Source organism: Equus quagga, chromosome 1 (assembly GCF_021613505.1).
Source record: "Equus quagga isolate Etosha38 chromosome 1, UCLA_HA_Equagga_1.0, whole genome shotgun sequence".
Lineage (NCBI taxonomy): Eukaryota > Metazoa > Chordata > Mammalia > Perissodactyla > Equidae > Equus > Equus quagga.
The window spans coordinates 113,119,392-113,133,051 of record NC_060267.1 but is presented as its reverse complement, the minus strand read 5'-3'; the positions used below and the strand labels follow the sequence as shown (position 1 = coordinate 113,133,051).

At 35.9% G+C, this 13,660-nt stretch overlaps 1 protein-coding gene across 1 annotated transcript in view; it reads left to right on the top strand.

Moving 5' to 3' along the window:
* Positions 1-13,361, top strand: part of CNTN6 (contactin 6) — a 295,689-nt gene extending 282,328 nt beyond the window's left edge. Inside the window, exons 21-23 of the mRNA XM_046683997.1 lie at positions 11,362-11,474; positions 12,233-12,401; positions 13,258-13,361. Coding sequence (XP_046539953.1) covers positions 11,362-11,474; positions 12,233-12,401; positions 13,258-13,361 — 386 coding nt within the window. The remainder of the gene's footprint in view (positions 1-11,361; positions 11,475-12,232; positions 12,402-13,257) is intronic.
* The last annotated feature ends 299 nt before the right edge of the window (positions 13,362-13,660 follow it).

The following is a 13,660-nucleotide window of genomic DNA, read 5'->3' as shown; positions in this document are numbered from 1 at the left end:
TTTCTCCCCAAAGCCCCCCACTGCATAGTTGTATATTCTAGTTGTAGGTCATTCTAATTGAGCTATGTGGAACACCACCTCAGCATGGCCTGATGAGCAGTGCCATGTCCACGCCCAGGATCCAAACTGGCAAAACCCTGGGCTGCCGAAGCAGAGCGTGTAAACTTAACTGCTGGGCCACAGGGCTGGCACCTGAATGCTGTATTCTTATTTCTCCTGTGTTTTGGAAAAAAATCCCTGGTTGAAAAGAGCTTGAAAATCAAGTGATATAAAGGTTTCTCCCATGTAAATATATTTGTTATGTCCAAAAAGAACTTAAAAATCATCTCAGATAATAGGCCTTTGATTATAGTGTATTATCCACTTATGTACACATCACTGGGCCAGCGGTCAGAGACTTGTGTTCTAATTCTAGGTTGATTGCCAACTCATGACCTGAAATGAGACAAGACATTCCATTTTTCTGCTTTAACTTTATCTCTTAAATGAAAATTCTCTCTGCCCTTACTATTTTCTGAACTTATTGGTGGGGCAAAAATGAGGTGCCTGATTGTAAGAGCACCATGGAAAATACAAAGTGCTATGGAACTGCTAAGGAGGAAAGAAACAGATGAACAAAAAGCATCTAGGATCAATACATTTCAAGAGAGAGTATGTGTGGACCAACAATTCTTAAACCAGCTTTTGACAAATCCTGCTTTAAATAGACTGGGGCATGAGTGATCCTCAAGAACTGGCTAGCTAGAGATGTAGTTCTCTTCCTCTTCCTGTTTTACTCTATGTTTACTAATTCGATGAAACCATTGTCATATACCTGTGTGAATGATTTGCTTCTGTGGTCCTTCTGGAGACTAGCCTCTTTCAGTTAATCTGCAAATCTGGATGGAAGTCTCCAATCAGGTGGTTTTAAGATTGCCCAGACATTTCCCTCTAGCTGACTGAGAGATACCAAACTCACAGAAACTCTTGTGTTTAATTCAGTTTCTATCTCAGGCAAAATCAAGAGTGATTAGAAATGTGTAAAGATAGCATTAAAAAATCTCACAACAATAGAAAGAATTAATGAAACTAAGAGCTGGTTCTTTGAAAAGATAAACAAAATGGACAAAGCCTTAGCTAGACTCACTGAGAAAAAAAAGAGAGAAGACTCAAATAAACAGCATCAGAAATGAAAAGGGGGAAATTGCAATGGACACCACAGAAATACAAAGGTTTATAAGACAATAATATCAAAAACTATATACCAACAAATTGGATAACCTAAAAGAAATGGATAAATTCTTAGAATTGTACAACCTCCCAAAACTGAATCAAGGAAAAATAGAGAATCTGAATAGACCAAACACTAGTAAAGGGGTTGAAACAGTAATCAAAAACCTCCCTAGAGACAAAAGTCCAGGACCAGACGGCTTCTCTGGAGAATTCTACCAAACATTCATAGATTTAATACCTATCCTTCTCAAACTATCCTGAAAAATTGAAGAAGATGGAACACTTCCCAACTCATTCTATGAGGTCAACATTACCCTGATCCCACAACGAGGCAAGGACAGCACAAAAAAGGAAAATTACAGACCAATATCCTGATGAGCGTAGATGCAAAAATCCTCAACAAAATATTAGAAATCAAATTCATCAATACATTAAAAGAATCATGCACCACAATCAAGTGGGATTTATTCCAGGGTTGCAGAGATGGTTCAACATACACAAATCAATCAATGTGATACACCACACTAACACAATGAAGAATAAAAATCACATGATCATCTCAATAGATGCAGAGAAAACATTCATCAAGATTAAACATCTATTCATGATAAAAAATCTGAATAAAATGGATACAGAAGCAAAGTACCTCAACATAATAAAGGCTATATATGATAAACTCACAGCTAACATCATACTCACTGGTGAAAAACTGACAGCCATTCCTGTGAGAACAGGAACAAGACAAAGATGCCCACTCTCACCACTCTTGTTCAATATAGTACTGGAAATTTTAGCTAGAGCAATTAGGCAAAAAAGAGAAATAAGAGGGATCCATATAGGAAAGGAAGAAGTAAGACTCTCACTATTTGTGGATGACACGATTCTATATATATAGAAAACCCTAAAGAATCCACCAGAAAACTATTAGAAATAATCAACAACTACAGCAAAGTTGCAGGGTCCATAATAACATACAAAATCAGTTGCCTTTCTATACACCAATAACAAACTAGCAGAAAGAGAATTCAAGAATGCAATCCTATTTACAATCACAACAAAAAGATTAAAATAGCTAGAAATATATTTAACCAAGGAGGTGAACAACCTAAACACTGAAAACTATAAGACATTGTTGAAAGAAATCTATGATGACATAAAGAAATGGAAAGATATTCTATGCTCATGGATCGGAAGAATAAACAAAGTTAAAATCTCCATATTGCCTAAAGCAGTCTGCAGATTCCCTGCAATCCCAATCAGAATCCCAATGACATTCTTCGTGGAAATAGAACAAAGAATCTGAAAATTTATATGGGTCAACAAAAGACCCCACATAGCCAAAGCAACCCTGAGAAAGAAGAACAAAGTTGGAGGTATCACACTTTCTGAATTCAAACTATACTGCAAAGTTATAGTCATCAAAACAGCATGGTACTGGCAGAAAAATAGAGATATGGATCAATGGAACAGAACTGAGAGCCCAGAAATAGAACCACACATCTATGGACAGCTACTCTTTGATAAAGGAGCCAAGAACATACAATGGAGATGGGAAAGTCTCTTCACTAAATGGTGTTGAGAAAACTGGACAGCCACATGCAAAAGAATGAAAGCAGATCATTACCTTACACCATACACAAAAATTAGCTCAAAATGTATTAAAGATTTGAATGTAAGACCTGAAATCATAAAACTCTTAGAAGAAAATATAGGCAGTATGCTCACTGACATTGGTCTTAGCAGTATCTTTTCAAATACCAAGTCTACTCAGGTAAGGAAAACAAAATAAAAAATAAACAATTGGGAGTACCTAAGATTAAAAAGCTTCTGCATGTCAAGGAAACCATCAGCAAAATGAAAAGACAACCCACCAACTGGGAGAAAATATTTGCAAATCATATATCCAACAAGGGGTTAATTCTCAAAATATATAAAGAACTCATACAACTCAACAACAAAAAACAAACAACCCCATCAAAAAATGGGCAGAAGATGGGAAGGCACATTTTTCCAAAGAAGATATACAGATGGACAACAGGCACATGAAAAGACATGCAACATCACTAATTATTAGAAAAATGCAAATCAAAACTACAATGAGATATCCCCTCACACCTGTCAGAATGGCTATAATGGTCAAAACAAGAAATAACAAGGGTTGGAGAGGGAGGATGTGGAGAAAAGGGACCCCTCATACACTGCCAGTGGGTATGTGAACTGGTGAAGCCACTATGGGAAACAGTATGGAGATTTCTCAGAAATTTAAAAATAGAAATACCATACCATCCAGCTATTCCACTGCTGGATATTTATCCAAGGAACACGAAATCAGAAATTGAAAGAGACTTATGCATCCTTACGTTCATCGCAGCATTATTTACAATAACTAAGATGTGGAATCAACCCAAGTGCCCATCAGCAGATGAATCGATAAAGAAGGTGTGGTGTATGTATGTATGTATATATATATATATACAATAGAATACTACTCAGCCATAAAAAAGACAAAATTGTCCCATTTGTAACAACATGGATGGAGCTTGAGGACATTATGCTAAGTGAAATAAGTCAGACAAAGAAAGACAAATACCATATGATTTCACACCTATCTGGAAGATAAACACATCAATAAGGAGGACAGACTAGCAGTTATCAGAGGAGAAGCCTGTGGGGAAGCGTGAAAGAGATAAAGGGACACACATGTATGGTGATGGATAAAAATTAGATGATGAACATAATGCAGTCTATACAGAAACTGAAATATAATAATGTATACCTGAAATTTACACAATGTTATAACAATGTGACCTCAATAAAAAAAAAGAATTCCACACACCCCTTAAGAATAGTCTTCAACAGACACACAAACATGCCCACACACAGAACAGGACAGTTATGAATGAATTTTATTTATTTACCAAAGTTTATTTTTTGCTATTCACTTAACAATAGCCCCAGTAAACTTTCTCAGTCTGTCCCACTTAAGAAAAAATCACAGATATGTATGGTAATAAACTGACAGATATTTTAGTACAGTTGTTGAGCCAATATTCACATCATCTCCTATTACATGTAACCCATTTACCAGTTTAAGGTGGGCTGAGACCTGAACAATAAACTATTTACTTCAAAAAGATATATTTATGTGCTTGTGTGTGTCTGTGTGTGTGTATATATATATATATATATATATATATATACGATATAAAAATAAGGCTATATAAACACACATTTATATGTACACTCATACATATACACATATATGCATACATACATATACACACACATACATATGCTTATATATATATATACATATATATATAATCTTAGAAGTAACTTTTTTCCTGGAACCTGAATTTGCTAGACTGATTCATCATGCAACCTAAATCAACCATGTGTTAGTTTGTGCTAACCTATTCTATGTGTCTAAGCAGAAAACTTGTTTCCGATGTGAAAACATCAGGTTTGTTCAGTTGACCCACTTAGTTCTTCAAGTCGGCATGACTGAAGTTCGGATTAAATGCCAAGAACATTATTGTTTGTCTGAGTGTTAACACATGATCAGCCTCATCAAAGAGTGGGAGCATCTTTTGAAAACAGTTTAATCAGCAAGAGTGAATTTACCCAGGATATAGTGCTAGAATACATCTACTGAGAGAAAATTGAGAGGAGAGTCAGAAAAGTTAATGTGAAGTTTAGTTTTTCTTTAAGCATCCATCTTCTTTCTCGACTGAGTCAAAAAAATAAAAACCCAAATTCCTAATTTCTTTCATGGCAACCCTGTTTCAATATTTCTCAAATTTGGTTTCCCTAAGCTGTAAACTTCAGTGTCATTATCAAAATAGCCAACAAGGACTTGAGAATGACAAGGTTCTACAAGTCTCCATCTCATCGTATTTGAGTAACAATCAAACCTCTAATTTTGTTGTCTTTTACATTCTATATCACTGACATTGTGAGAAAAGAATAAAAATTGCTTTAGTCTCCTGTTGCTGCTGATCAAATTACCACTATTAGTGGTTTAAAACAATGCATATCTATTATTATACATTTCTAGAGGTCAGAAATGAGAAATGAATTTCAATTGTTGGAAATTAAGATGTGGGTGATGGTGTACTCCTTTTTGGAGGCTCTAGAAGAGCATTCGTTTCCTTGCATTTTCTGGCTTCTAGGGACCACCTACATTCCCTGGCTTGTGACCCCTTCCTCTGTCTTCAATGCCAGCAGGGCAATATCTTCAAATCTCCTTCTAACTCTGACCCTCTGCTTCTGTCATCACATTTCCTCTGACTGGCTCTCTTGCCTCACTTTCTCTCTCCTAAGGACTCTTGTGATTACACTCAACTCACCTGGAGAATCCAGGATTGTCTCTGCATCTCAAGATCCTGACTTAATCACATCTTCAAAGTCCCCTTTTTCATATAAAGTAACACATCCACAGGGTCTGGGGATGAGGGTCTGGACACATTTGGGGTGCCCTTATTCTGCCAACCACTGTTACAAAATATTGAGCACTTCCATGTCCCAAGCACTGTGTTCATTTTCTGCATACATTATCTCACTTAATTATTACAACAAATCAAGGAGTTTGGTATTTTAACTCCTAGATATGAGAAAACAAATGTTTAGAAAGTTTTTGTTGTGGCATCTGTTAGACTGACATACTATGAACATGGGTTCTCTAAATCTCTCCATCCTTTGAACACTGTGCTAGCTCATAATCTTCATCTCTAACCATCTAAATTTTCTCTCTCCCACAAGACTCTCAAATCTTTAGTACAAATCTCAAACCACCTTGAAATTTTTCTTCCTAAAATGGTATCATACCCTCTTCTCCTTCCAAAATTTCATTGTTTCCTTTATTCCAGAGAACAAAGACTAAGAGAAAAGTGTACTAAATTGTTCACAATTTGTCCCAAACTTACATTCTGTCCCATTCCTCATCTAGCCCTGGCTGCACCAGACTTACTGATCTTCTAAGTTTAATATTCATTTGTTTGACGTCGTGTGTTCTCTCAGTTTGCCATGCCCCTGCCATGCCTGTAAACAGTCTTTTCTGCTGATCTATAAGTTTCCCCTTAATGTGCTTGCATTTTTCTGGGTGTTCCCATAATTTTGGCTCATTGTGAGACAGTGTTGGAAAGAAATAGAAAAGGAACTTCAGAGTGAAAGAAGGTTGGATGTGAATCCTAGCTCAGCCATGTACTATGGTGTGACAGGTCTAATCACTTGATAACTCAGAGCCCATTTTCTCATCTGAAAAACAGAGATGATGATACTCTTCTCTAGAGTTTGCTATGAGAACTGAAAGATATAATGTACACCAAGGTGACCCAGAGGCTGCCATGCAGCGAGAGCTCGGTACGTGATAATATGTATTATTACATTTCTTCTTTAGAGATGATTTCACTTTCTTTGCATTTCTTAAAGTGGGAAAGCACAGCTACTGTCTTTCTTTTTATAAATTTGTCGCAAAATTTTCTTCAAGGGTCATGGAAGGACATCCAAAGCAAAGATGAGAAATGACTAATGAAACGTTGAAGGTACCTCTGATTCAAAGTGCTATCCCGGGATCTAACTTTGATTTTCCGTGTCCTTGAGATGACATCAAGATTACTTCTGAATTGTGGTGACAGCAAAAAATTCTGCATCTATCACACGTTCATACTGTCACAGTCTAGATTTTCAATATGATATTTGATCATCCATTATAAATTCTGAGAAAGCAGAACTCACATTTACCAAAATCTCTGCCTACTCTGATTGGGTAAGCTAAACAGAAGACAGAGCCTTTTTGGGGAAATAGGATGATTCAATCACTCAAGAAAATAGTGCCTCCTGTGACCTCTGCACAAGATTAAGTGCCTAATGGAGATTAAATTTGGTGAGATCTCTGCCTTCAGGCAATTTCTCTTTTAGAGGAGTCAACCTAAAACAAGAAAACAACAAAAAAATGAAATAACCATTATTTTTGAAAAGTACTACGAAAAAATGATTAAGAGGCTGAGATATACATAAAAAGGATCACCTATATAGAAAAGGCTACATATTTTGATATGACACATAAAATAAAAAGGAGCTGGTGAACAAAGGAATCTCCCAACAGAAAGAAGAGCAAATGCAAAACTTCGGAAGTCTTTGTGATTGTTGTTGCCGGTGATGATGGCCCTATCGTTATTTTAAAGTAAAGATCTGTGGTTAACAGTATCATAGCTTAGTGAAAATGTGTATTTTCAAGAGACAACTGAGGGCCACTGCCAATATACTGTGATCTACCCAGACATCACTTAAGTGGAATTTAGATTTACAACTAAAGGGGAAAAATATGTACTTCAATTCCAAGAGGAAAAGAAAAACAAAAGCGCTGCTTATGTAGAAAGAAGTATTCAGACCCACAAACAGAAAGTGTTGCAAATTTGGGTTCAATTTGGCCCCTGACATTGACTGACTAGCACTCTGTGCTGGATTTTTCTCGCTGTAAATATGCAATCAATCCATATTTAGACATAAAGGAAGCATTAAGCTTTTATTTCATCTTGCGCTTATGTTCTTTCTCTCTTGCCCAAATGTCAACCCCATGCTGTTACTTAGAAGTGTAACATAAGAAGTTGTTTTTGAATTGAGTTCACAGTGTGAACTACAGTTGAATATAAATGCCATCTACAGAAAATTGATCACAGGGAAACCATTAGAGCTGTGAAGGGCTAGTTTAATGTTGCTCTGTCATTTGATTAATAGAAAATGATTTAGTCTTTGGAAATTGCCTGGAAAAATTTTTTAAAAAATAGAAAAGTGCTTGTTTGTTGCGTTTACCACTGACCATACAAATATCTATGGCATGTGTTTCATATTACCCGTGTGACAGTGCTTTGGTTTTTCAAGGTAATAGAAATTTCAGTTTCATCATAGTTACCTGCAATCCAGTTAATCAAATACATCAAGTTCATGAAACCAGAACTGTTAACAGTGTTCATATTAAAGTAAGGTCTTCTAGAGCAGCTTTCAGAAACTTTTTTTCAATACCAGACAAAAGACATTAACATTGGAGTCACACTCGTGGGCAAAGATAAGAAAGGCAATAGACCATGAGAACTTCCCAGATAATTAGCTGAGGCTCTACCACTTTATCTGCCTTTCAAAAAGCGGGTGAAAAACCCAAGTAAGAGCAATATTATTAAGGGAAAATCTTGTATATACCCTAATTATATTTAAGAAGTGAATCGTTTGCAAACTTTGGAATTGTATTATTAGTCACAAACCACTTTGAGCACAATTGAAAAACTAATTACGTTATAACACAACAGTGGAGACTGCTACTCTCCAAAAAGAGAATTAATAGTTATTGAGCTTTATAATATGTACCACTAACCAAGTGAGCAATGTTTCATATTTTATTTCATGTAAGCTAAAAATCTTATAAACTAGGAGATTTTAGTTTCATTCCAAAGATGGGAAAACCAGGTCTCTTGGAAGAGACTGGATACGGATTCAAGTTTCTCTGATTTCAAAGCCCAACTCTTTCCACCTTCTAGCTAGCAAGAGAGGTAAAGCGTGCTGAATAATTTATACAATTTGCCATTCATACCAAGAGTTCATTCCTGATAGAACTCTTCTCTTTTTATGTCCATAGAATGCCTTACTTCTGCTTTGGAAAATAAGGAACCAAATACAAACGTTTCAGGGTCATTGCCATAGTCATAAACTCCTTGTCCACGTAGTTGGTAGAAAGCAATTCTTCTATCTCCCAGTCTGGAGCTTCATCATTGGATTCATAGTGATGAAAACAGTACTTTTTCTCTAAACAAACAAAACAGACACAGCAATAGATGAAAATTTCAGTATCCATCACTGCCAGTGACATCAAAGGAGTGAATTTTTGTTTTCTCTGTATTGATTTTATGATATTGTTAATGTTAGTGCTTCGTTTTAAAGAACAGAGATAAAAGAAATGTGCCATGACTGAATACTAGTTGTTAAAACTATGATACCTCATGAGAATTTTTATATTAACTTTTTTATTGCTGAGAAATTAGAAATGACACTTTGGGATAAGTTGAGGGAAAATAGTTACAAAAATACTATTGTTGCCATCCAGTCCTTTGGAAATAAATGTTTTGACAAGAACCCACTGAGAGCTTACTAATTGCAAAACACTTAGGCCTTTAATCCTGATTGGGTTTATACTGTCAGGAGGCATACTAGGACTTAGTCAATCCAGTTGGCCTGTCCAACTTATAAATCCATATGGATTTCTGCAGATTTGGCCATGGCAATGGACCTTGATTATAGGATAATGTAATGAATGGATTGTCCACATTGTGTCACCTATGGATCTGCCCACAGCCCAGTACATAATTAACATGACCTGAGAAAACGACACAGGACCCTGAGTAGTTTTTCTTTAGCCATCTTATTACGTAGTCATTTGTTCAACATATATGCATTGTATGCCTTCTATGTGCCAAGCACTGTGCTAGAGGTTGGTAATACAGAGTTGAACAAGGCACATGCCCTCAAGAAATTTAAAGAAACACATGAACAAGAATAACTATAATTCAATGTGATAAATCCATAATAAAATATGAACTGAGCCCCATGGGAGCATAGTGGAAAATGTCTCTCTACCATGTCTCGCCTGGGCTGTAAGGGACTGAGTGAACAATAGTGTTATCGTAGTGGGTTTGAGGAAACAAGGGAATGCATGATAACGCAATGTCAGGCACCCTGTGACACTTCCAGGGACACATAAGAGATTAAATAGCAGTTGAGTCAAAAGACCATAAGAAAACATTTCCATTTCCATCAGTGTTATGATGAGTTAGATATTATGTTCATTCAGTCTCACAAATTCATATAAGATGCCAAAAACATCTTACTGGGTAATTTTATCTTTGCCTCTGCTTTCCAGCTGAATTATTTTTAATCCCTCCAGTTTCTTAAATCTGAAAAATAATCATGTGGACTCAGATCTTTCAGAAACAGCAGTGTTGTCATGGAGAAACACTAAATTGAAATTCAAGAGACCAGGATTCTGATTTGACTCAGCTCATTACCTGCATGCTTTTCGATAAATGTCCTCCCAACCTGGACTCTAGTTTTCTTGTGTATAAAATTTCCAAGTTAGACCAGATCCATTACTTTAGAAGGTTGATTCTAAATCCATCTTCCCTTATTTCCCACCACCTTTTGCCCAGACATTAATTATAGCGAACTAAAAGCCACAGTTTGGATTTAGAGTAGATACCTTTGGGGATGATCCCTCAGTTTGTAATGATTTTCCCTTTTCCGGGTTCCTAATAGCTCCGTGTGTATTAAATGACACGCATCTTCCTCATTATCTAGCCACAATTGATTGGGCTAAGATAGACATATGGCCAAATTAAGTCAATCATCAGCTTCCTCTTGGGAACTCTGGCCTGGACTATCTCTGAATAGAGGAGGTTTCAAACCTCAGATATGATGGACAGTCATGATTTCTGCCACATGTGCTAAGAATGACAAAGAGACTGTCTAAGCAAGATGAGCATGCAGCAAACACTAGTGTGAGAAGCAGAAAGAGAAACTTCTTGGCTTTTTGACATTTTTCTTTTGTCCTTCCTGAGGCTGTGTTGTATTCTGCCATGAGATCCGAGAGATTCCCCATATCCTTCACAAGCTATTACTAAGATTTTGCTTAAAACATCTTGAGTTGGTTATATTACTTACAGTCAAAGAGTCGTGATTAATACAAGTAAAAGACTGTTAGGAATGGACATCTCTGTGTTGAAATATATGAAAGGTTTCCAGCCTGAATTTGCCTGACGTGCTCATTGATTGATGGCTGAATGGAACGCTAGATAATGGAGCCCTCCATCTATTTATAGATGGTAAAGTAAACAAACTAAACAGAAATGATTAATAAATTAATACTGGACATGCAAGTCATTATTAATTCATAAGTTTGTCAGACAGACATTCCCAAATGACCAGAATTTGAGTGAATTTCCTTACTCTGATTAGAATTAATATGATATTTCAAATGACTCTGAAAACTTTTAGCTCCTTCTATGCTAATCATCTAGGACTTATTTTCTCTTTGCATGTTGAGGGGTCATACAGTAAACATAGGCTAATTAATAGTCATTTGGATCTTTAATTATCTTTTTAAAGCTCCAAGCCAACCACCAGCTAACATTGCCTGGAAGCTGACAAACTCTAAATTATGCCTAAACTGGGAGCATGTAAAAACCATGGAAAATGAGTCTGAAGTATTGGGTTACAAGGTGAGTATTTAGTTTCTCATTTAATCCTATCAAGTAAGTTACTAAGGAACCAGAAATGTAACAATCAAGTAGGAAATACATCTTGTGCCTGTGGAAACGTAGGAATCTTTTTAAAAATGTTTTGAAAATATTCAGCATTGCCGCTTTCAAATTCTTCATTGAAAAGTTTTGTATGCTGAGGTCGGTAATGTGTCACGGAGCATCAAGAAATAAAATTCTACAGTATGTAATGTTTTTTCTTCAAGTGACTCCCCTTGCCATCAAAAGACAATGGTATATGTGGGTCATAAGTGTGAGATGAGAATGAGATCAAAGAATATATTCAGATAAAATTTCTAGGGCTTAGGTTGCAGTAAGATGTGATCTTTTAACAATATAAAAGGAATCTAACAAGAGTATAGTCAAATAGCCAGAGCAGATCATTTCCATCAGTGGTAATAGACATCCTCTCGAGGCAAATGCATATATTCAGACGTTTGAAATGGGTCCAAACTAACCAGTGACTTTTCACAGCAAGCTCCAAAGATTATAGCCTCAAGCTATTTAATTAATAGAGATAAATCTATTCTCATGTCAGAAGCATTGGCCAAAAAGGAAATTTTTTTCTTAACAACTAAATTCAAAGAAAAGGCATGGACTGGATATTTCCTTCCGAGGAGTACAGCATTTATAAAGATACGTCTTACAGTGTTCTGTAAGAATGTCTGAACCTTAGAAAAGCAACATGTCCATTTAACTTGATTCACCATTTTATTCAGATTCTGTACCGGCAAAACAGACAGAGTAAAACTCATATTTTGGAAACAAACAATACATCAGCTGAGCTTCTGGTTCCATTTGAAGAGGACTATTTGATTGAAATAAGAACAGTTAGTGATGGTGGAGATGGAAGCAGCAGTGAGGAAATTAGGATTCCAAAAATGTCAAGTAAGTTGAATCACCATTGCTGTTGGAGATTTTGAATCTAGACAGCTGCAGCATGAAATCTGGGCTCTATGAATCTTTCCAGTTCCTGTCTAAATGTTGGGTGAAAAAACAAAAGGTCTGGGTTTCCTTTTTCAATTATGAGCAAGTGGTATTGAATCAATTTTTCTTTAAATAATCCTTCAAATTTGCAACATGCTCACATATTACAAAGTTTTATGTTTCCTCATTTGAATCTCAAAAAAAAAGAAATGACAAAAACACACACAACTGTGTGTCATTGGTGCATGATTCATTCTGTTGGCACAAAAATCAGAATGTTTTTCCATGGGTACTTGTAGGCTTCTGAGAGCAAGGACAGAAAATATGAAGCATGTGTACATATATCCCTCTTCCCGTATTCATGGCAGACATCACTAATCAATCATGGTATTCATATTCAGCTGAGTCACAACTTTTAAATCCTCTCAATACTATGTTCCAAGGAAGTAACATCAATCAGTCAGATTTAGTATGTAATAATCATTTATTATTTCTGCTTTAGAAGAAGCACTCAGTCATCTGCCTGAATCTGTGACAGAGTAAAAGTCATCAGCTACCCCATGTTGGCCAATTCTAATTTACCCTTTAGTCAGACATGGACAGCTTAGGCATTTTTCTTTTTCATTTTTACATTTAAAACACATTTCCTAGGACAGAGGGTCAAAGATACTTCCTTAAATTAAATAGAATGTAAGTGAAATGAGAGTTCTAAAATATGTTGTTAAGGAGAGTAGGCATTTTCAGTCAGGAAAAATTAATCTAAAAAGCAATTTTACTTTTTCCTCAAGATATTTTGCTTTATTTTTATCTCTTGCAGGTTTGAGTTCCAGAGGGTTTCCAGTCTCAGAACCTAGAGTCCATTTCCTGTCTGTCATCATGATTTTTTACTGTTTGCTATTCAGCCACTTAAACAATGAATAAAACCATAAATCTTTGAGAGTTTTTTGAAAGTAAATCATTCTGTAAATAAGCTCTCCAGCCCCCATTGCAAGATACATTCTTAATACAGACTTATTTGGAAAGAAGAAAAATGTATATTATTAAGATCTTATAAATATCTATGGTACATTAATAAAACAGTTTTAAACACTTTCGAATTTTAAAGTTCACAGTGATTACATACACTCAGGAGGTTCCAAATTAACTCTTGGAATTGTAACTGCTGTGTCTTTTAAGTGATTTATATGGAGATTATAAATAACTCCCCTTGATGACGATGA